The 24,633-nt window shown below is 44.6% G+C and overlaps 1 protein-coding gene across 1 annotated transcript in view; it reads right to left on the bottom strand.

Annotated features, from left to right (window-relative positions):
• Positions 1-24,633, bottom strand: part of LOC311135225 (protein MON2 homolog) — a 49,300-nt gene that overhangs the window by 7,859 nt on the left and 16,808 nt on the right. Inside the window, exons 7-26 of the mRNA XM_084169164.1 lie at positions 23,917-24,042; positions 22,222-22,416; positions 20,293-20,417; positions 19,952-20,091; positions 19,550-19,703; positions 18,602-18,792; positions 18,200-18,281; positions 16,268-16,449; positions 11,672-11,784; positions 11,438-11,542; positions 11,101-11,181; positions 10,693-10,857; positions 7,518-7,619; positions 4,770-4,880; positions 4,270-4,445; positions 3,900-4,062; positions 3,388-3,681; positions 2,908-3,106; positions 1,979-2,634; positions 1,501-1,644 (exon numbers count right to left, since the gene is read on the bottom strand). Of these exons, the coding sequence (XP_084025290.1) occupies positions 1,501-1,644; positions 1,979-2,634; positions 2,908-3,106; positions 3,388-3,681; positions 3,900-4,062; positions 4,270-4,445; positions 4,770-4,880; positions 7,518-7,619; positions 10,693-10,857; positions 11,101-11,181; positions 11,438-11,542; positions 11,672-11,784; positions 16,268-16,449; positions 18,200-18,281; positions 18,602-18,792; positions 19,550-19,703; positions 19,952-20,091; positions 20,293-20,417; positions 22,222-22,416; positions 23,917-24,042 (3,504 nt within the window). The remainder of the gene's footprint in view (positions 1-1,500; positions 1,645-1,978; positions 2,635-2,907; positions 3,107-3,387; positions 3,682-3,899; positions 4,063-4,269; positions 4,446-4,769; positions 4,881-7,517; positions 7,620-10,692; positions 10,858-11,100; positions 11,182-11,437; positions 11,543-11,671; positions 11,785-16,267; positions 16,450-18,199; positions 18,282-18,601; positions 18,793-19,549; positions 19,704-19,951; positions 20,092-20,292; positions 20,418-22,221; positions 22,417-23,916; positions 24,043-24,633) is intronic.

The following is a 24,633-nucleotide window of genomic DNA, read 5'->3' as shown; positions in this document are numbered from 1 at the left end:
ATACTTATTTCATTTATTTCATAAACAAAGTTATGCAAACCCACTGCCCTTGTGTGAAAAAGTAATTGCCCCCTTACACTCAATAACTGGTTGTGCCACTTTTAAATGCAAATACGCTTCCTGTAGTTGCTGATTAGTCTCTCACGTTGCTGTGGAGGAATTTTGGCCCACTCTTCCATGCAGAACTGCTGTAACTCAGCGACATTTGTGGGTTTTCAAGCATGAACTGCTCGTTTCAAGTCCTGCCACAACATCTCAATTGGGATTAGGTCTGGACTTTGACTAGGCCATTCCAAAATGTAAAATGTGTTGCTTTCTAGCCATTTTCATGTAGACTTGATTGTGTGTTTTGGATCATTGTTTTGCCGCATGACGCAGCTGCGCTTCAGCTTCAGCTCACAGACGGATGGTCTGACATTCTCCTGTAGAATTCTCTGATACAGAGCAGAATTCATGGTTCCTTCTATTAAGGCAAGTCGTCCAGGTCCTGAGGCAGCAATGCATTCCCAAACCATTACACTACCACCACGCCTGACAGTTGGTATGAGGTTGTTACTGTGGAAAGCAGTGTTTGGTTTGCTCTGCATTAGAGAATTCTACAGGAGAATGTCAGGCCGTCTGTGAGCTGAAGCGCAGCTGGGTCATGCAGGGGAATTGGGTGTTGCATAACTTTGTTATTTAAATAAAATAAATAAGTATCTTTTTTTTCCCTTATTTGTAAACTCAGGTTCCCTTATCTAATATTAGGTTTTGGTTGAACATCTGATAACATTCAGTATCAAAAATATGCAAAAATAGAGTAAATCAGAAATGGGGCTTCGTTGTGGTAAATTTGCATTGTACAAATTATTATAATTATGTTCCGGCCCCATTTCTGATTTAATCCCCCCCCAAAAAAAAATTATCGGCCCGCGGCTGAGTCTAGTTGCCTACCCGTTTTAAAGATTCCCTTCTGTTTTGAACTTAGCGTGAACAAAGACGGTATCATCAACTAGCCTACAAAAAAAGGGCTTGTACGAGTTAAGTGAATCAATAAAAACGTAGACTTCATAGGGTCTAATTTGTCCTTCATTCTGAGAAAAGGGAAGAATCATGAACTTGGTCTGTGACCTGCCAAAAACCTGAAAAAAGTAACCTAGCGGCTAGCGTGCTGCCAGCCTGAAGGGCTAGCGTGAATGAGAGAGAAAGAAGAGGGATGGTTTAGGGCTGCTGCTGCGGTTTGAAAGACCCAGCTATATGTCATGTGATTAGGACAATAGGGAACGGCAGGGCACATGAGGACCAGACGAAAGCAACGGGAGGAGCTTCATGAACGTCAGAGAGGGGGAATGACCATGTTCAGAAAGTGTGGAGAGAAATGGACGACAGGCGTTTCAACAACATTCCATTCATGAAAATATCGGAGATATTTAGACAACGAGAGAGAAAGAGAGAGGAAGACAAACTTGCACACAAAGCGATAGAGAAAGACAACGGCAGAGAGAGCTTGTGATTCGTTACCTGGTTGTATTTAGCGTTGGCCACATGTTTGGTTTCCAGCTTGCCGTACTGGGGGGGTTTGCAGGAGAACTCGACAAAGAGGAGCAGCTGTTCGAATATGGCCGGGTACATGACCTGCAGGTTCTCTGGGCCCACACAGATGGCCTGCAGAGGGAGAGACAGGAACCTTACTCACTACTGACCTCACTAGAACCAGGTGAACTCACTCACTACTGACTCCCAATCATATATTGTTCCATCAGCTTCAATAGCACATTAAGTGCAGGAGAAAAATAACATTTTCCAAAATTGCCATGCTAGTTTCTATAACACAGAGGACAAAGAAGTGGAAACATCTACTCAAAAGGGACCTTTTGGAGCTTGGAACAGTGTGTGGATCAGACTACTAGCTAAATTCAGCTCCTGGAAAATGCCTTTGGCTGTTCATATAACAACCCTTTATAAAAAAGTTATGTATCTGGTGTGGCAGCCCACCCACCTTCTGCAGCACGTCGAGTGCTGTGAGTACAGCCTCCTGGAGGCTGGTGAGAACAGCCTCGGTGTAGGAGGGTAGGATGAAGGGCGAGGCATCACTGCTGATCGGTATGGACACGGCCCCATGGAGGATCACCCCCAGCTTCTTCAGGTCCTCCATGCTGAAGCCAGTCTTAATGTGCTGGTAGAGGGCAGGGAAGATCTGGACTAACGCTGTCAGAAAGGGCTGGCTGGGGATGAAGGAGGGTCTGTCTGTCCCCGTCCCGCCAATAGGGGGCCTCGTGCTGTCCGTGCCCGTCCGGTACCAAGTGTTCCATGCTGACCACCACAGAGCTGCGTCCTCCAGCGCTGACTCCTCCCCCGGGGGAGGGGCCTGGAGTTCAGCTCCATTGTAGCGCGTCAGCCTCTCAAGCATCGAGTCGGAGCGCAGCAGGGGTCTGCCGGGGCCCGAGGCGCTGAGGGGGTCGATGAGGACAGGGGGGACGCCCATGACGGCCAGGGCGAGGGCCTCGGTGGGCATGGCGGAGTCCTTGACAGGTGTGCCAATCTGGAGGATCTCTTGGAAGGACTTGAGTGCGGCCAGGGAGACCTCGCTGTTCTTACTGAGGGCAGCAGACTGGATGTGGTCCAGCAGCACTTCCCACGCCTTGAAGAAGTCACCTGTGGAGTGGACACACAATCAGATAAGAAGGTAATTGTTGGGCTTAATTTATTAAAGTTATTCTATTGATTGTATTGTATTAAAGGTATTGTATTGCAGATGCGTGGAGACAGGATAAATGCATTGACAGGAGTAGGAGTACCATCCGTAGAGCACAATATCTTTATTATTTACCATTGTCAACTGAGTTAGAAACTAGACTGACGGCTTTATGAGATCATATCTATCTACAGTAGCAGGCAACTGATGCAGACGCACGCACACACACACACCTAGCTGCTGCAGCAGGTATCTCCTGGTGTTGAAGATACGAGCTACCCCTGCCAGCGTCAGCACCCAGGTCTCCGCCCACTGTTTCTCAGCCGTGTCCCGTGAGTGGTGGATGAGGATGTTCCCGCCCCCTGACTCAATCTTCTCCTTATCGGCCGTGGAGGAAGACTTCCTCACACAGTCTAGCAGGTGGAACAGTACCTGGTTTTACACAGACATAAATGTAGTCAATATGGACCGCAAGAGGGCAGATTACAAATAAGGTTGTTACAAGCATACTGGGTATAAAGTATTAGCTTCAGCACTTGATCACGTATGATCATTCAATTGATAGATCCCAAAAGTACAATTCCATGATAGACGAGGCCCAGTGACTGAACATTTGATTACCTTTCGGTACATCATAGGAGTCTACAGCCAGAGACATGCATTATTCAGGACTAACTTTCTCTATGATTATTGTAATTGACTGAACGGAATACCTTCCAGGCGACGATGTGCCATGTGGGCTGCTGCAGCAGGGTGCCGTGGGCAGCGATGGTGGAGAACATGGTCTGACCAGCGCTCTTCCTCACGGCAGGCCGGGGATCCACACACAGCTGGCCCAGCTTGGCGTACAGACACAGCCACAGGCAGTCGAAGGGAGGGGCCGGGTGGAAGGGCCTGTTCAGGGGCTCACCCTTCTCATGGGCCTGCTTCTGCAACGCTGCCTCCTCCCTCTCTAGCTCCTGGGTGATGGCCTCGCCCCTCTGGAAGAAGTAGTCTGAGATGTTCCACTTTTGGGGAAAACAGGGAGAGAGAGAGGTTGATTAAATCACTAGTACAGACTGTCACTTTCAAAGATCATGTTGAAATACTAGAAAGGTAACGATTTGGGGGGACGCAACAGCAATTATAAGCTTTGTATAACCGCAGCAGCAATATGAACTAGAATGAAGTAAAAACTCAATACAATATAGAATATAAAACAATATGCAATACGCTGCAGTTGTACCAGGAGTCCTATGGAGGTGAGGCTGATGTTGAGCTCCTGGTTCTGGAGGCCGAAGCTGCCGGCTACATCCACCACGATCTGGAGGCACGTGCAAGGCATGGTGGGGAGGAAGTCAGTCACCACCAACTGCAGGCACTGGAAGGCTGTTCGGATCAACGACTCTCTAGGCGACAGGGGATAGACAGACACTTGTCAGACTCCTACACAAACACAGAGAGACTAGCCAACTACTAGACAACAGAGGAAATACAGCATGTTAAGCTGAAATAGGTTTTAAAAAGGGTTTCATCTCAGCTTTAAAATATCAAGGAGCTTTTCCCTCTGCTTCATCCATCCCCCTGTCACTCCCCCTCTCCCTCCTCTCTCTCACCCCTGGTTGTTGCGGATGGCCCCTATGACCCCCAGCACTAAGGGCCAGCCGGGCCCCAGACTGTCCCCCTGGCTCTGGAGGATCTGCAGCACGCTCTCAAGCTGCTTCTGACGGATGTCTGCATGGAGCACGTTGGACAGCTCCTTCAAAGGGTTCAACAGCAGGAGCTGCAGCCTCTGTCAGAGGGACAGAGAGACAGAGAGACAGAGAGAGAGAGAGAGAGAGAGAGAGCGGGAAAGAAAGGGACAGAGGGAGAGGATAGGGAGTGGTTATAATACATAAACAACGACAAGCATACAAACCACTGCCTTAAGATATATAATGTCAACTATGTGTTGGTGGGTTGGCATGGTGAAGCTGGCTAATAGCAAGTCATCTTATCACCTTCCATTGCATTGTAACAGTCATCCGACTTCTAGATAGAATAGGTTACAGTAGTCCCTGTATTTGGGTTACTATGTGACTGGGTGAAGATGAGAGAGATGGGGTAGTAGTAGTACCTGGTTCTGTGCTAAAGGGGGATTGTGCTTGTAGGCCAGGCCAGCTTTGATGAGGGCGGTAACAGCCTCAGCCCCCCACTCTCTCATCCTGGCGTTGTGATGCTGGCAGACCTGCAGCAGATAACATCATAGGGTAGGGTACACACACACACAGGAGCACGGAGAGAGAGAGAGAGAGAGAGAGAGAGAGAGAGAGAGATCAGACACATCACACAGTACACACACACAGGCATTGCAGAGGGAGGGGGGGAAAGAGAGCGTGGGGAGGGGGGAGAAAGCGGGAGAGAGGAAGGGATGGGAGAGAGAAAAGAGAGAATGAAAGAGAGCGATATTGATAGAGAGAGAGCAAGGGATCTGAGTCAGGGGCTGTTCAAACAGTATGTCCACCTGTTTTTCACAGCAGGTTAAAACAGAGACTGTATGCCTGTGATTTTCTGTTCGCCCAACATTGAAATTAAGGTAATTCCATTTGACAGACACATAACCATGAAAGCTCTGGTAAAATCAGCTAGCTTTCGTTGCTTTGCATTGCTGCACATTTCACTATTCCCCTGGGCTGTTAGCTACACCAACAGTGAGTGAGATGCCATATTGGCATCATCCTTTACAGCCCACAAGTGTCTGTGTTGTCTACTTGTTGGCCAACGTGAAACAAGTGTGTGACTTGCCTAGAAAGGCTGGCATATCATGAGAGCTGATAAGGTAAGATGCATTAAATGTGCAGGTATCTGTATATGGAGGACTAAAAGTGCCACAATTAAATAAATAAATACACCATTAAATAATTACTTAAATGTGTCATTAATTAATTCAAATTAGAATTAAATACATAAATGTGTAATTAAATGTATCATTAATTAATTCAAATACCGATTCATTTTATGTAAAATACATATATAATTATTTCACTATTTACATTTACATTTCATGATCCTGCATTGCAGTGATTCATGAATTACTTAAAACTGTCAAACTGACCCATCAAAGTCAGTGGGCGGGGCTAACGCGAATCTAGTCTGATCCATTGCTTTGGTCTGAAGTAGAGTAGGCCAACCTGGATAGAGACAATGGAGGATCTCCGTGAACTTTCCAGGGAGTTGGTTAGAGACATTTTAAACTTAGCAGAGGATGTAGAAGCAGGACCTGCTGACATTATCCGGAATTGATTTGTCTTGGCTTGATGCAGAGGGTAACCAATCAGGCGTTAGGTTCCGCCTACCAACTTTTGATGGGTCAGTTTGACAGTTTTAAGTAATTCAGGAAGCACTCCAACGCAGGACCATGAAATGTAAATGTAAATAGTGAAATTATTATATATGTATTTTACATAAAATGAATCGGTATTTGAATTAATTAATGACACATTTAATAACACATTTATGTATTTAATTCTAATTTTAATTAATTAATGACACATTTAAGTAATTATTTAATGGTGTATTTATTTATTTAATTGTGGCACTTTTAGTCCTCCATATCTGTATAGTATGCATACAAACAAACACAAGAGTTCCAAAAATGCAACTCATGTGTGCGAGGACATTTTGATCAAACATAACAGCGAAGCAAACATAAATCTGTTGCAAGCTGCACACTCTCAGCTCCAACACCTTGATGCCAGGCGGAGACAGACGGAATGAAAGAGAAAGAGAGAGAAAGCAAATGATTGGGAGGAGAAGTTTCCGAGCTTACCTTCTGCAAAACAGACATGGGTTGCAAAAGAGAGGGAGATAGAGAAAAGACAACTTAAAGAGAACCGTTTGTTTCAGACAAACACACACCCATACACACAGAACCGATACAGTCAAATATATTGGCACCCTTGCACTTCACAATGGAGTGCAATATTATTATTATTTTTTAAATTTATTTCACCTTTATTTAATCAGGTAAGCCAGGTGAGAACAAGTTCTCATTTACAACGCAATGAAGCAGAATGCTCTGTTTTCTCTTTTCAAAACTGGTTGAATCGCTATTTTTACCCTGCAACTTACCACAGGTGAGGTAAATTACACATAAACGAGAATCACTTATCTCCAACGAAATTAATTCACATTTATTTTTATTTTATTTAACCAGGAAAAGCCCATTGAGACCCAGAGTCTCTTTTTCAAGGGAGACCTGGCCAAGAAGGCAGCAACAATCAATACATTACAGAATTAAAACATACAACAACATGATCCACTCCTCTGTAACAGAGTCTCCCATCAAAATGTTAAATTCATCCAGTGGCACAGTAAATCATTTAGTCCAGGCCTTTTTTGACTTTGAAAAATCGCATTTGCAGTTTATATATTTTTCTTCTTATTTGTGCAGTTGAAAATCAAACAAATACACATGTGAACACAAAGTGTTTTCAATTTTAACTTATTTTTTGAAGAAACAGGGAATCGTGTAAGGGTGGCAATATATTTGACCGCATTTGTAAAGCTATATCACTATGACTAAATAGCATTAGAAATGGGAGAGTCCCTACCATGATATGAGAGGGCTTGAAAAGTATGTACCAAAGGACATACAGCTACATGCTACAGCATATCCAAAAAACCCACTTCACTAACCTGGCCCCAGATCCGTTTGTGCTCTTTTACTAGCAGCAACTCCATTGCTGCCATTGTCAAGGCATGACAATTCCAGAAGGAGTTGGCAAGAGAACAGAAACAGACTTGCACACAGTCTACCACTTCACTACCCTCTTCTTCCATTACAAGGTCTAAAGTAGACTATAATGTTGACTATAAGACATACCTCCAGCAGATGTCCAGTGAGGGGCCTCCACAGGATCTCTATACGGTCCATGTTGACCAGGCCAGTCTCCAGCAGCTTGGCCACCGCAAACAGAGACGGCTCCTTGACACAGGACGAGAACAGAACATAGGAGTGATTCGTTTGGAGGATATAGGTATTAAGCAATAAGGCCCGAGGAGGTATGGTATATGGCCAAAAAAGTATTTAGTCAGCCACAAATTGTGCAAGTTCTCCCACTTAAAAAAGATGAAAGAGGCCTGTAATTTTCATCATAGGTACACGTCAACTATGACAGACAAAATGAGGGGAAAAAATCCAGAAAATCACATTGTAGGATTTTTTATGAATTTATTTGCAAATTATGGTGGAAAATAAGTATTTGGTCACCTACAAACAAGCAAGATTTCTGGCTCTCACAGACCTGTAACTTCTTCTTTAAGAGGCTCCTCTGTCCTCCACTCGTTACCTGTATTAATGGCACCTGTTTGAACTTGTTATCAGTATAAAAGACACCTGTCCACAACCTCAAACAGTCACACTCCAAACTCCACTATGGCCAAGACCAAAGAGCTGTCAAAGGACACCAGAAACAAAATTGTAGACCTGCATCAGGCTGGGAAGACTGAATCTGCAATAGGTAAGCAGCTTGGTTTGAAGAAATCAACTGTGGGAGCAATTATTAGGAAATGGAAGACATACAAGACTACTGATAATCTCCCTCGATCTGGGGCTCCACGCAAGATCTCACCCCGTGGGGTCAAAATGATCACAAGAACGGTGAGCAAAAATCCCAGAACCACACGGGGGGACCTAGTGAATGACCTGCAGAGAGCTGGGACCAAAGTAACAAAGCCTACCATCAGTAACGCACTACGCCGCCAGGGACTCAAATCCTGCAGTGCCAGACGTGTCCCCCTGCTTAAGCCAGTACATGTCCAGGCCCGTCTGAAGTTTGCTAGAGTGCATTTGGATGATCCAGAAGAGGATTGGGAGAATGTCATATGGTCAGATGAAACCAAAATAGAACTTTTTGGTAAAAACTCAACTCGTCGTGTTTGGAGGACAAACAATGCTGAGTTGCATCCAAAGAACACCATACCTACTGTGAAGCATGGGGGTGGAAACATCATGCTTTGGGGCTGTTTTTCTGCAAAGGGACCAGGACGACTGATCCGTGTAAAGGAAAGAATGAATGGGGCCATGTATCGTGAGATTTTGAGTGAAAACCTCCTTCCATCAGCAAGGGCATTGAAGATGAAACGTGGCTGGGTCTTTCAGCATGACAATGATTCCAAACACACCGCCCGGGCAACGAAGGAGTGGCTTCGTAAGAAGCATTTCAAGGTCCTTGAGTGGCCAAGCTAGTCTCCAGATCTCAACCCCATAGAAAATCTTTGGAGGGAGTTGAAAGTCCGTGTTGCCCAGCGACAGCCCCAAAACATCACTGCTCTAGAGGAGATCTGCATGGAGGAATGGGCCAAAATACCAGCAACAGTGTGGGAAAACCTTGTGAAGACTTACAGAAAACGTTTGACCTGTGTCATTGCCAACAAAGGGTATATAACAAAGTATTGAGAAACTTTTGTTATTGACTAAATACTTATTTTCCACCATAATTTGCAAATAAATTCATTAAAAATCCTACAATGTGATTTTCTGGAGTTTTTTTTCTCATTTTGTCTGTCATAGTTGACGTGTACCTATGATGAAAATTACAGGCCTCTCTCATCTTTTTAAGTGGGAGAACTTGCACAATTGGTGTCTGACTAAATACTTTTTTCCCCCCACTGTACCATGGCTAATGGCTGTTCTTACGCACGACGCAACGTGGAGTGCCTGGATACATTTACATTTTAGTCATTTAGCAGACCCTCTTATCTAGAGCAACTTAGAGTTTGTGTATTCATCTTAAGATGGCTAGGTGGGACAACCTCATATCACATTCATAGTAAGTAAAATCCTCAGTGAAGTAGCTATCAGCAAAGTCAGCGGGGGGGTGGGGGTGCGAGGGGGGTTTGTGGGATTATTTAAGATACTCTTTGAAGAGGAGATAGGCTTTCAGATGTTTTCGGGAAGATGGGCAGGGACTCTGCTGTCCTAGCTTCAGGTGGAAGCTGGTTCCACCATTGGGGTGCCAGGACAGAGAAGAGCTTGGACTGGGCTGAGCGGGACTGTCCTTCTGTAGGGGTGGGAGGGCCAAGAGACCAGAGGTGGCGTGTAGGGTTTGGACATAGCCTCCGTAGACAAGTACCATGGTCTTGTAGTGGATGCGAGCTTCGACTGGAAGCGAGTGGAGTGTGTGGAGGAGTGAGGTGACATGGGAGAACTTTGGAAGCTTGAACACCAGGTGTTGCGTTCTGGATAAACTGCAGGGGTTTGATTGCACAAGCAGGGAGCCCAGCCAACAGCGAGTTGCAGTAGCCAGACGGGAGATGACAAGTGCCTGGGTTAGAACCTGCACCGCTTCCTGTGTGAGGTAAGGTTGCACTCTACGGATGTTATAGAGGATAGATACAGCATGGAGCATGGATACAGCCCTTAGCCGTGGTATATTGGCCATATATCACAAACCCCTGAGGTGCCTTACTGCTATTATAAACTGGTTACCAACGTAATTAGAGCAGTACAAATAAATGTTTTGTCATACCCGTGGTATATGAGTCTGATATACCACGGCTGTCAGCCAATCAGCAATCAGGGCTCGAACCACCCAGTTTATAATGTCTGGGGGTTTGTGGTATATGGCCAATATACCACGGCTAAGGGCTATAACCAGGCACTCCCCGTTGCATCATGCATAAGAACAGCCCTTAGCCGTGGTATATTGGCCGTATACCACATCCCCTCGTGCATTGTTGCTTAAACATACCACAGCTTCCAGCCAATCAAAATCCAGGACCCAAACTACCCGGTTTCTAATACACATTAAGTAACACAAGGCTCATACAGAAGATAGAGAGGTCATACGTTGTCGCTCTGGTTACATCTACAATAATGAAGTGCATGTGTAGCTCAGTTGGTAGAGTATGGCATTTGCAACGGCAGGGTTGTGGGTTCGATTCCCACGGGGGCCAGTATGAAACATTTATGCACTCACTAACTGTAAGTCGCTCTGGATAAGAGCGTCTGCTAAATGACTAAAATGTAAAAATGTAAATGTATGTGTAGTAATTACCTTGTTAGTCCCATAGGCCATCTCCATAGCCTCCAGAGAGAGGGAGCACAGTGCGTTGATCAGGTGATGCAGTGACACATCATCTAGGTACTGGGAGCTCTCAAAGAGTCTCGACAGGATGTTGGAGATGAAAGGCAGGTCCGTCATCACAGCCGTGGTCAGCACCTGTAACACACAGACAACATGGGGGAGTCAGATAGCTGAAAGGTGAAGCTGGTGGGCTGTGGTTCATCTGTACGATCCAGCAGAGCAATGTAAACCTTAGGTTGACGTTTGGTGTGTTTAGCTTTAAAGGCTGAAGAGGAGTAGCGAATAGCCAATGAAACCCTATGGGAGTTGTTGCTAATTGATGCAGAGAATTAAACTCATTACAGTGTGACTGCGTAAGGCAGGGAGATAGAATCTTACCGTGCTGGGCCCCTCTACTGCACGACCAGGCTTCAGAGCACCTCCAACCCCAGGCTTCAGGCCTAGGATCCACACCAGGTGCTGGGGGAGGAGAGGGAAGGGAGAGATGGATGGAGAACAGGAAGGGCAGAGAAGGTGGTGAGAAAAGTCAGAGAGAGAGAGAGAGTGATTCACTTAGACCACTTCCACTATATAATACAAAAAATAAAAATGTTTTAATTGAAATATTTAGCCTTGTCAATAGACGAAAAAGACAGGAAATCCCAGTTTGGCTATAATATGCTGTAGAGCTGTGCCAGTGCGTGTGTGTGGTGGGTACAGTATGGTGGTACTGTACCTGCAGCGTGGCCAGCACCAGCTGCCAAGAGGTGCCCAGCACTGCCCCGTGGCAGTGGGCCAGGTTCAACAGGGTCCGCATACACTGGATATTCTTAGCTGTCAGCTGAGAGAGAGAGAGAGAGAGAGAGAGAGAGACACTGTTATATCACACTACTGTCTCTACTGTATATGTGAACATCTAACGTGCCCTCTTGTTGTGTTGTTGTAGTAATGTTGTGTAGAGGTCCCTTACCACCACAGTGCCTTGGGGCTGTACAGTGAGAGGCTGTCCCACAGCCACCACCTGCTGATGAGACTCACTGGAGGGACTGATGATCTGCACACTCTGGCCCTGGATAGAGTAGGCTGAGGAGAACAGGAAAACACACACACATTTAATTAGAGTCCTCAACGAAAGCAATGATCACAAGGTCCAAATCATTTGGAGGTCAATCAATATATTTACTCCTTAGTCCATTAGTCTTTTTTTTTATCCTCACAATGTAGCTCAAAAAGACACCCCTGATAATAACAATGACAGTAATTTCCATTCATATACTCAGGGGCGCAACTTACACTGGGGATGGGGGGGGGGGGGACATCTGAAATTGCATTTTTGTCCCCCCCAGTTTTATCATTGGAATGTGACAAAACAAGACAACGGTGTGCTTTAGGACCATGCGGATGCCTCCGAACGGTCGGGTAGGCTGTTTGGAGTGTTTATCCAACTGGATTTTAAAAAACATTAATATAAAAAAAAATGTCCCCCTCACTTTTTAAACCAAAGTTGCGCCCCTGCATATACTAGACTGAGTGACAGAGACAAGCCAGCTACATGCAAGAGACTTGATTAATTAACTCCTAAGGCAAAAACCCATCCTGCTGAAGCCAATTTGCAAGCTTTATCTCTCACAGCAAATATGCAAATAGTGTGTGTGTGTGAGAGAGAGCATGTTTGTGACTGTACATACCCCCCTGACACATTAATCTTGGTGATACTAATTAGAGGGAACAGGGAAACAGTTGAGGCACAGCCAGGATTAATGACATACAGTGGGGAGAACAAGTATTTGATACACTGCAGATTTTGCAGGTTTTCCTACTTACAAAGCATGTAGAGGTCTGTAATTTTTATCATAGGTACACTTCAACTGTGAGAGACGGAATCTAAAACAAAAATCCAGAAAATTACATTGTATGATTTTTAAGTAATTAATTTGCATTTTATTGCATGACATAAGTATTTGATCACCTACCAACCAGTAAGAATTCCGTCTCTCACAGACCTGTTAGTTTTTCTTAAAGAAGCCCTCCTGTTCTCCACTCATTACCTGTATTAACTGTACCTGTTTGAACTCGTTACCTGTATAAAAGACACCTGTCCACACACTCAATCAAACAGACTCCAACCTCTCCACAATGGCCAAGACCAGAGCGCTGTGTAAGGACATCAGGGTTAAAATTGTAGACCTGCACAAGGCTGGGATGGGCTACAGGACAATAGGCAAGCAGCTTGGTGAGAAGGCAACAACTGTTGGCGCAATTATTAGAAAATGGAAGAAGTTCAAGATGACGGTCAATCACCCTCGGTCTCACCTCGTGGGGCATCAATGATCATGAGGAAGGTGAGGGATCAGCCCAGAACTACACGGCAGGACCTGGTCAATCACCTGAAGAGAGCTGGGACCACAGTCTCAAAGGAAACCATTAGTAACACACTACGCCGTCATGGATTAAAATCCTGCAGCGCACGCAAGGTCCCCCTGCTCAAGCCAGCGCATGTCCAGGCCCGTCTGAAGTTTGCCAATGACCATCTGGATGATCCAGAGGAGGAATGGGAGAAGGTAATGTGGTCTGATGAGACAAAAATAGAGCTTTTTGGTCTAAACTCCACTCGCCGTGTTTGGAGGAAGAAGAAGGATGAGTACAACCCCAAGAACACCATCCCAACAGTGAAGCATGGAGGTGGAAAAATCATTATTTGGGGATGCTTTTCTGCAAAGGGGACAGGACGACTGCACCGTATTGAGGGGAGGATGGAAGGGGCCATGTATCGCGAGATCTTGGCCAACAACCTCCTTCCCTCAGTAAGAGCATTGAAGATGGGTCGTGGCTGGGTCTTCCAGCATGACAACGACCTGAAACACACAGCCAGGGCAACTAAGGAGTGGCTCTGTAAGAAGCATCTCAAGGTCCTGGAGTGGCCTAGCCAGTCTCCAGACCTGAACCCAATAGAAAATCTTTGGAGGGAGCTGAAAGTCTGTACTGCCCAGCGACAGCCCCGAAACCTGAAGGATCTGGAGAAGGTCTGTATTGAGGAGTGGGCCAAAATCCCTGCTGTAGTGTGTGCAAACCTGGTCAAGACCTACAGGAAACGTATGATCTCTGTAATTGCAAACAAAGGTTTCTGTACCAAATATTAAGTTCTGCTTTTCTGATGTATCAAATACTTATGTCATGCAATAAAATGCAAATGAATTACTTAAAAATCATACAATGTGATTTTCTGGATTTTTGTTTTAGATTCTGTCTCTCACAGTTGAAGTGTACCTATGATAAAAAATTACAGACCTCTACATGCTTTGTAAGTAGGAAAACCTGCAAAATCAGCAGTGTATCAAATACTTGTTCTCCCCACTGTATGTGGAGTATCACAGTTGTTAGTATGGAGATCACGCATAGTCAGGGCTCGAGAGCAGGGTTCTCCAACTGGCGGCCCCCGGGTGGTTTATATATATATATATATATATATATATATATATATATATATATATATATATATATATATAGGGGAATTTTAATTGTTGGACATAAAAGTGTAAAAACAATAGGAAATCAGCTACAAGTTATTTTAATTTTGGAAATCTGTTCCCAAGTATTGCCATGCATAATAGAGAGACATGATTGTATACAAATGTAAATACGTTTTGAAATTATGTTTTAGTCTAATATTGTATCTGTTTGGGATTCTTGCGGTCAATTTGACATCTACGAATTATGTTCTGGCCCCCCGACCACCCGCTCAAGAAAAAAATTAAAAATGTCCCGTGGCTGAATCTAGTTGATGATCCCTGCTCTAGAGTTTCACACTCTCACACATATACACTACCGGTCAAAAGTTTTAGAACACTTACTCATTCCAGGGTTTTTCTTTATTTTGACTATTTTCTACATTGTAGAATAATAGTGAAGACATCAAAACTATGAAATAACACATATGGAATCATGTAGTAACCAAAAAAGTGTTAAACAAATCAAAATATATTTTATATTTGAGATTCTTCAAATAGCCACACTTTGCCTTTATGACAGCTTTGCACATTCTTGGCATTCTCTCAACCAGCTTCATGAGGTAGTCACCTGGAATGCATTTCAATTAACAGGTGTGCCTTCTTAAAAGTTAATTTGTGGAATTTCTTTCCTTCTTAATGCGTTTTAGCAAATCAGTTGTGTTGTGACAAGTTGGGGGGAGGGGGGTATACAGAAGATATCCCTATTTGGTAAAAGACCAAGTCCATATTATGGCAAGAACAGCTCAAATAAGCAAACAGAAACGACAGACCATCATTACTTTAAGACATGAAGGTCAGTCAATACAGAACATTTCAAGAACTTTGAATGTTTCTTCAAGTGCAGTCGCAAAAACCATCAAGCGCTATGATGAAACTGGCTCTCATGAGGACCGCCACAGGAATGGAAGACCCAGTTTTACCTCTGCTGCAGAGGACATGTTCATTAGAGTTACCAGCCTCAGAAATTGCAGCCCAAATAAATGCGTCACAGAGTTCAAGTAACAGACATCTCAACATCAACTGTTTAGAGGAGACTGTGTGAATCAGGCCTTCATGGTCGAATTGCTGCAAAGAAACCACTACTAAAGGACACCAATTAGAAGAAGAGAATTGCTTGGGCCAAGAAACACGAGCAATGGACATTTGAACGGTGGAAATTTGTCCTTTGGTCTGGAGTCCAAATTGGAGATGGTGTGGGTGAATGGATGATCTCTGCATGTGTTTTCCCCCCCGTAAAGCATGGAGGAGGTGTTATGGTGTGGGGGTGCTTTGCTGGTGACACTGTCTGTGATTTCTTTAGAATTCAAGGCACACTTAACCAGCATGGCTACCACAGAAAACTGCAGCGATACGCCATCCCGTCTGGTTTGGGATTAGTGGGACTATCATTTGTTTTTCAACAGGACAATGACCCCCTCACACCTCCAGGCTATGTAAGGGCTATTTGACCAAGAAGGAGGGTGATGAAGTGCTGCATCAGATGGCCTGGCCTCCACAATCCCCCGACCTCAACCAAATTGAGATGGTTTGGGATGAGTCAGACCGCAGAGTGAAGGAAAAGCAGACAACAAGTGCTCAGCATATGTGGGAACTCCTTCAAGACTGTTGGAAAAGCATTCCAGGTGAAGTTGGTTGAGAGAATGCCAAGAGTGTGCAAAGCTGTCAACAAGGCAAAGGGTGGCTATTTTAACAATATAAAATATATATGGTTTGTTTCTAACGCTTTTTTGGTTACTACATGATTCCATATGTGTTATTTCATAGTTTTGATGTCTTCACTATTATTCTACAATGTAGAAAATAGTCAAAATAAAGAAAAACCCTGGAATGAGTAGGTGTTCTAAATCGTTTGACAGGTAGTATACACAGAGAGACTTGGGGTGAAAAGCTAATTAAGTGTACACATAAACTACTAACTACTGGCTTATCAAGTTCCTCAGAAGCACGTAGGTTTATTATACCAGAGCTGATACCCTACTATATGTAACAAAGCCATGAGTGAAGACAGCTATGAACACACACAAACACCCTCTCTCACACACCCACAGGGTACTGACCCTTGTTGTTGAGGTTGGCTGCATTACTGCTGAGGACTGTCAGGGCATAGTGTGGGGGCAATGAGGCCTTGCAGATGGCTGTGATGAAGGCGTCGCGGGGCGTGACCAGGCCCAGACGACCACACAGAGACGCCATGGTCAGCTCCGCCTTTAGGATGCTCTCTGTCGCCGTCTCATCAGTACTGGAGGGGGACGAGACACACAGAGGGTTATGGGTTTGTAACAAACACTGAGGAATGCTTAACTGCCGCAACGTTTTGACTTGTGAAAAAAAGTCTCAGAAGACCATTTCATCGGCGGACACGTTACACAACAACCTATGGTCCACGACCATAGTTGCTGGGCGCAGTAGTTTCAAGAACTTCGGTTGCTCCTGAACTTAACACTGACCTTGAGTTTCACCCATCACACTTTCAAGTTACTTTGAGGGGATACTATACTGAACAAAAATATAAACGCAAAATGTAAAGTGTTGGTCCCATGTTTCATGAGCTGAAATACAAGATCCCAGAAATGTTCCATACGCACAAAAAGCTTATTTCTCTCAAATTGTAGACACATTTGTTTACATCCCTGTTAGTGAGCATTTCTACTTTCCCAAGATAATCCATCCACCTGACAGGTGTGGCATATCAAGAAGCTGATTAAACAGCATGATAATTACACAGGTACACCTTGTGCTGGGGACAATAAAAGGCCACTAAAATGTGCAGTATTGTCACACAACACAATGCCACAGAAGTCTCAAGTTTTGAGGGAGCGCCCAATTGGCATGCTGACTGAAGGAATGTCCACCAGAGCTGTTGCCAGAGAATTGAATGTTAATTTATCTACCATAAGCTGCCTCCAATGTCGTTTTAGAGAATTTGGCAGTACGGCCAACCGGTCTCACAACCGCAGACCACGTGTAACCACAACAGCCCAGGACCTCCACATCTGGCTTCTTCACCTGCAGGATCGTCTGAGACCAGTCACCCGGATAGCTGACGAAACTGAATTTGCACAACCAAAAAATGTCTGCACAAACTGTCAGAAACCGCATCAGGGAAGTTCATGTGCGTGCTTGTTGTACTCATCAGGGTCTTAACCTGACTGCAGTTTGGCGTCGTAACTGACTTCAGTGGGAAAATGATCACTTTCGATGGCCACTGGCACGCTGGAGAAGTGTGCTCTTCATGGATGAATCCCGGTTTCAACTGTACCGGGCAGATGGCAGACAGCATGTATGGCATCGTATGGGTGAGCGGTTTGCTGATGTCAAACTTTGTGAACAGAGTGCCCCATGGTGGCGGTGGGGTTATGGTATGGGCAGGCATAAGCTACTGACAACGAACACAATTGCATTTTATCTATGGCAATTTTAATATACAGAGCTACCGTGACGAGATCCTGAGGTCCATTGTTGTGCCATTCATCCGCCGCCATCACCTCATGTTTCAGCATGATAATGCACAGCCCCATGTCGCAAGGATCTGTACACAATTCCTGGAAGCTGAAAATGTCCCAGTTCTTCCACGTCCTGCATACTCACCAGACATGCCATCCATTGAGCATGTTTGGGATGATCTGGATTGACGTGTACGACAGCGTGTTCCAGTTCCCGCCAAAATCCAGCAACTTCGCACAGCCATTTAAGAGGAGTGGAACAATATTCTGCATGCCACAATCAACAACCTGATCAACTTTATGCGAAGGAGATGTGTCGCGCTGCATGAGGCAAAAGGTGGTCACACCAGATACTGACTGGTTTTCTGATCCACACCCCAACCTTTTTCTTTAAGGTATCTGTGACCAACAGATGCATATCTGTATTCCAAGTCATGTGAAATCCATAGATTAGGGCCTAATTTATACGAACTCAGTAAAATCTTTGAGATTATTGAATGTTGCGTTTATATTGACCTTGAGGTGATCTATAAGAAGTGTTGTTACCTGGCGTCCAATAGGAGTGAGAGGGCAGCCAGTAGACCACACCAACACGCACTGACCATCTCCTCCCAGACCAGATGGGCTCCTGACCGAGAAACAGTAGTTAGCAACAGAGTGGACAAGAAATACACATTTGTACAGATATCTATATTTAAATGCTGCTTTTGAATATATATATATCTATATATAAAATCAGAATGCTGCTTTTGAATAGGGATGATAACACATTCATCACTGTAGTAAGCCTACATTCATTAACGCCCTCAGGAACTGTAGGTATTGGATTGGCCACTAGAGGTCAATAAAATTGCAAGCTAGGGTTCGGCTTCTTGTGTTGGCCCAGAGAAGCACCCCGGTCCTAACCCCCAACCCTCCCTCATCCTCCTCCACCTCCCCTCTCTTCACCAGGCTCAGGTTGGGCGTTCTGGTCTGGGTTGGCCTCCCTGCGTACAGCCGCCTCCTCCTCCTCCTTGGCCAGTTCTCTCTCTATCATGGAGGTGATGCCTCGGACCAGGTCCAGCAGGGCACTGAAGGCCACAGACATGGCATAACCCTCTGGGATGGACGGGGGCTCCACCTTGTCCAACATCTCCAGACTGGGGCAGGGAAGGGGAAAGGGAAAGGGAAACGTATGATATGACGCATTGTGTGTGTGTGTCTGTCTACCCTACTCAGTTGTAAGAAAAAGTGTGTACGTCCAAAGGAGCTACATGCAAACAAAAACACTCATTCAGCTCCCACTAACAAACACACTCTCACTGGACTGCTGCTTAGACACCTGCAGGATCAGCTTTCCCTGGCAATGTGTTCATTACAAACACACAATGAGTTGTGTTAAGACAATGTTGACTGACAACCGTCTCTCCTGCATCAACAAACCAGCTAGTTTCATTCTCTAGTCTATCAAAACACCAGCATTGCTCAATCTCCTCATAATTACAGACAACAGATCCTATTCCCTTCCTAACCATGCATAGAGAGCAGAGCTAGGTCAACTAATCCACAGTTAAATTAACTCCTTCCTCCCCTCTTACAGGCACAGTGTGTGTCATGTGGAATCTGCTGTGTTTGTGTTCTCTCTGTTCCTGCCTTTGTCTCGGTCCCCTCACTAAAAGATAGCAGCTAGTTAGAGTAGAATAATGACAATGACAGTATTTACAGGCCAACTGTCCTCCAGGGTGTCTAGGTCTAATGATAATTCCGTCCCCTGTGGTTTAAAATCAAACCGTTTCTCTCTGGTTTAAATATCTGTCTCAAATAGATTGTGCCCCTGTGTGTGATAATTGGATGGATGATTCAAACCTAGACAGACATAGCTAGATGTCTAGTGTGTGTGTGTGTAGTACTACTCACTAGGTAGCCTTGGCGCTGCCCTGCACACTGACGGTCATGAGGGGGATCCAGGTACCGCGGTATTCGAAGGCAGCCTGAGTGGTCAGACTCCCACCCTGACCTCCTGCTCCTGGACCGCCCTGGGCAGCCGCCTGGGCCCCCGACCCAGACCCACCTAAGGAGGGACAGAGAGATTGAGGAATGGAAGGGGGGAGGGAAGGTAGAAGAGAGAGCAAAATATTAGTTAGTATTGAGCTGGAACAAAAGCCTTCGCACCCTGCAGACCAGAACCTTCCATACCCTCATGAGTTGCCTAATCCTATCCTAGATATTCATTTTCTTTATTTCCAACTACAGTCTCAAGCTGTAACACAAGTAAAGACAACAGTAGGTCCATCTCAATGTGCTCAGTGTGGTACTGACCAGCAGGGGCATTGGTGGCAGCAGGGTTGCCTGTGTTGGGGATGATGAAGAGGGACTGGATGAAGGAGCCCAGAGCGTTGACGATGTCCCGGAACACCTTGGTGGAGTGCTGCTTCATGTCATAGGACTGGCAGAAAGATCTGGAGGGGATATAGACAGGGTTGATAGGAAGTTTGGTAAAAAATATATAATATGGAGGAGATTGTTGAGGTTATGTGCGCTGAGGTTTTGCGGTAATGTTAGTGATGTGTGTTTGTGTGTGCTATAAGGTTAGTGTCAGAGGTGTATGGTGAGGTCAGTGATATGTGTGTTGAGGGTGCGTGTGCGCTCCTCCTCTTCACCGTAGCAGGTGTGGCTGTACACACAGCCTGTGGACTGACTCCACGGCCACGGCTCTGAGCCACTGAGGCTTCTCTCCATCCAGGAACTTCACCAGCAGGGACAGGAAGATCTCACACTCCGTCACCTACAACCACAACACAGACAAACACACCTCAATCCTCAGCTCCCCAAGCTAACTACCCACATATGTACACATATGTCGAAAGTTTTAGAACACCTACTCATTCAAGGGTTTTTCTTTATTTTTACTATTTTCTACATTGTAGAATAATAGTGAAGACATCAAAACTATGAAATAACACATACGGAATCATGTAGTAACCAAAAAAGTGTTAAACCAATCAAAATATATATTATATAATTGAGATTCTTCAAATAGCCACCCTTCGCCTTGATGACAGCTTTGCACACTCTTGGCATTCTCTCAACCAGCTTCATGAGGTAGTCACCTGGAATGCATTTCAATTAACAGGTGTGCCTTCTTAAAAGTTAATTTGTGGAATTTCTTTCTTAATGCGTTTGAGCCAATCAGTTGTGTTGTGAAAAGGTAGGGCGGGTACACAGAAGATAGCCCTATTTGGTAAAAAGAACAAGTCCATATTATGGCAAGAACAGCTCAAATAAGCAAAGAGAAACGACAGTCCTTCGTTATTTTAAGACTTGAAGGTCAGTCAATACGGAAAATGTCAAGAACTTTGAAAGTTTTTTCAAGTGCAGTCGCAAAAACCATCAAGCACTATGATGAAACTGGTTCTTATGAGGACCGCCACAGGAATGGAAGACCCAGAGAATGGAAGACCCAAATAAATGCTTCACAGAGTTCAAGTAACAGACACATCTCAACATCAACTGTTCAGAGGAGACTGTGTGAATCAGGCCTTCGTGGTCAAATTGCTGCAAAGAAACCGCTACTAAAGGACACCAATAAGAAGAAGAGACTTGCTTGGGCCAAGAAACACGAGCAATGGACATTAGACCGGTGGAACTTTGTCCTTTGGTCTGGAGTCCAAATTTGAGATTTTTGGTTCCAACCGCCGTGTCTTGTGAGACGCTGTGTGGGTGAACGGATGATCTCTGCATGTGTATTTCCCGCCGTAAAGCATGGAGGAGGTGGTGTTATGGTGTGGGGGTACTTTGCTGGTGACACTGTCTGTGATTGATTTAGAATTCAAGGCACACTTAACCAGCATGGCTACCACAGCATTCTGCAGCAATACGCCATCTGGTTTGGGATTAGTGGGACTATCATTTGTTTTTCAACAGGACAATGACCCAACATACCTCCAGGCTGTGTAAGGGCTACCAAGAAGTAGAGTGATGGAGTGCTGCATCAGATGACCTGGCCTCCACAATCCCCTGACCTCAACCAAATTGAGATGGTTTGGGATGAGTCAGACCGCAGAGTTTTAGGAAAAGCAGCCAACAAGTGCTCAGCATATGTGAGAACTCCTTCAAGACGGTTGGAAAAGCATTCCAAGTGAAGCTGGTTGAGAGAATGCCAAGAGTGTGCAAAGCTGTCATCAAGGCAAAGGATGGCTATTTGAAGAATCTCAAATATAAAATATATTTTGATTTGTTTAACACTTTTTTGGTTACTACATGATTACATGTGTTATTTCATAGTTTTGATGTCTTCACTATTATTCTACAATGTAAAAAATAAAGAAAAACCCTTGAATGAGTAGGTGTTCTAAAACCTTTGGCCGGTAGTATATATCTCTACAATAAGAAGACAACAGGATGAATTTCAGTTAACCTCCTGAATTGACTGAATTCAAATGGAATTTACCCAAACTATAGTTCCTGCCTTGGCTCACACCACTAAACTGTAGTTGTGTTTGATGATTTAGACAGTACTAGGTAATAGCTAGCTGTAACTGACTTTCACCAGTGGGCTGTAGAAGTGTTTGATAACCACAGGGACTCACCAGTAGGCTGTAGAAGTGTTTGATGAGCACAGACACCACTCTGAGCAGCCTCATGCAGATGGGGAAGTAGGGTTTCTCTACAGGGGCAGGCGAGGAGGCGCTGCTGCTGCCCTGGCGGAACTTGATGTTGGGGGAGAACAGCTTGATGACCAGCGGACAAACACGCTCCTTCAGCAGGAAGCTGAACTCCTGGTGCTATACAGTGGTCAGAGGGCAACAGGTGGGATAAGCAGGAGGTGGGGGTCAGACACACACACCTACAGTGAGATGACATATTGTATTCTATTTCAATGCATATAATACTTAATTGTATTGAATTATATTGTACTGTATTGTACTATACTTTACTGTATCACGTTGTCACTGTCGTACTGGACCCCCCACGCAAGGCGGGAGGGCCCACGAGCTCTGGCTCTTATTCATCGGTCTTTTATTCATTTATTTATTTATTGAATTGATCATTTTGACAGTAACCCTCCAAAAAGTCATTCATAAACCTTTTTAATTTCCATATGTACTAGGAAGCAAAGTGTTCTTCAGGAATGTGACTGAAATGTGACTGAAAAAGTGCCTCAGGCCTTGGAAAAATAAAAAATTTAACTGATTGAAAGTATAAGAGGATCTCCGTGAACAAATGCCGTGGCAAGGCTACGACGGTGCCAGTGCAATGAGGGGAGCTTACTCAGGTGTTCAAAGGTGCATATCAGACCGAGAGCCTAATGCTTCTTTGGTAGTTCTTAGTAGAGTTTAAGATCAGAAAATAATTTATCTGCAGAAGCGACAGTTACAGGGATGGTAAAAACAGCTTGATTGCCATAATAACATCAGGGAAACTGGGCAGAAGGGAGTGGTGCTTCAAATACAGCCGTTTTGCAACATCTTTAATTGAGCCTTTCATTCTCCTTAATTGCAGGCCTCAACATGTTACGGAAAGAGATTAACTGTATAGGAATCTCTGAGGACAGGTCGTCTGGATACTGGACAGCCAATAAAATGCCAGATGCAAACAGATTATCATCTTTAGCGGACAACAGTTCTAGAGGCCTTGAACAAAAAAATCAGTTTGTAATTTCGTTCATACTGGTGAACCGGCGTATTAGTTGCGTGATTGCAAATATTAACAGTCCCTTATCTCTTCTATATCTTGGCATGCATCATTCAAGACTATGTTTAAATTGTGTGCAGCGCAATGGACATATAATGCACAATATGTCTCAGGAAAGACTATGGGTTGGCAATACTCAGTATAGGACAGTTGGGCCCACAACCTGGACCTACATGTTATATAGAATAGAAGATATTCTATTTGTTATTTTAGTTGTTTTACCAGTTATCAACATATTGTTCAGTGTTTAAGAAAATAAAGCCAGCGGTTATTCTGTGACTTTAGCTAATACATGGATTTTTTTTTGTTATTGAGTATGGTTTTGGTATTGAGTATAATTTCAGTATCGAGTATCGTTTTGGTATTGAGTATCATTTCGGTTTCAAGTATCGTGATACTAAACCTGCTCTCGAAGTCAAAATTCTGGTATAGTGACAAAACTAGACTGTTTTATGCAGAAATCTATTTTTCTAATGATTGGTCAAAATTGCAAGCCCTCGCTTGGGGAATTGTTGATTTAGCAAAAACAAAATTGGGATTGCAAAATCCTGGAGGGACTGTGTATTATGTTGTGTGTACTGTGTGTTTACCTGCAGGAAGACCCCAGGGAAGTCATTGAGGACTGACTCCAGGAGCTCCAGACCAAATGTCCGCGTCATCTCTGTCATCCCCACCAGCCAGTAGGGGGCGTCAGCATTCACTAGCTGACATAGGTCCTGGATAGACACACACGAAGATGGGGATATATAGACATGCACATAGGACAGCTGGAGACAGCTACTAGCATTGCCTCTGTGATACAGTCTGGAAGTCTAGGCTGTACATACACTACATGACCAAAAGTATGTGGACACCTGCTCGTCAAACATCTCGTTCCAAAATCTTGGGCATTAATATGGAGTTGGTCCTCCCTTTACTGCTATACCAGCCTCAACTCTTCTGGGAAGGCTTTCCACTAGATGTTGGAACATTGTTGCAGGGACTTGCTTCCATTCAGCCACAAGAGCATTAGTGAGGTCAGGCGATTAGGCCTGGCTTGTAGTCGGCATTCCAATTCATCCCAAAGGTGTTCGATGGGGTTGAGGTCAGGGCTCTGCGCAGGCCAGTCAAGTTCTTCCACACCGATCTCGACAAACTATTTCTGTATGGACCTCGCTTTGTGCACGTGGGCATTGTCATGCTGAAACAGGAAAGGACCTTCCCCAAACTGTTGCCACAAAGTTGGAAGCACAGAATCGTCTAGAATGTCATTGTATGCTGTAGCGTTAAGATTTCCCTTCACCGGAACTAAGGGGCCTAGCCAGAAC

Source organism: Coregonus lavaretus (genome assembly GCF_964263955.1).
Source record: "Coregonus lavaretus genome assembly, chromosome: 9".
NCBI lineage: Eukaryota > Metazoa > Chordata > Actinopteri > Salmoniformes > Salmonidae > Coregonus > Coregonus lavaretus.
The sequence above is the reverse complement of the archived record's forward strand: the minus strand, read 5'-3'. Positions and strand labels throughout refer to the sequence as shown.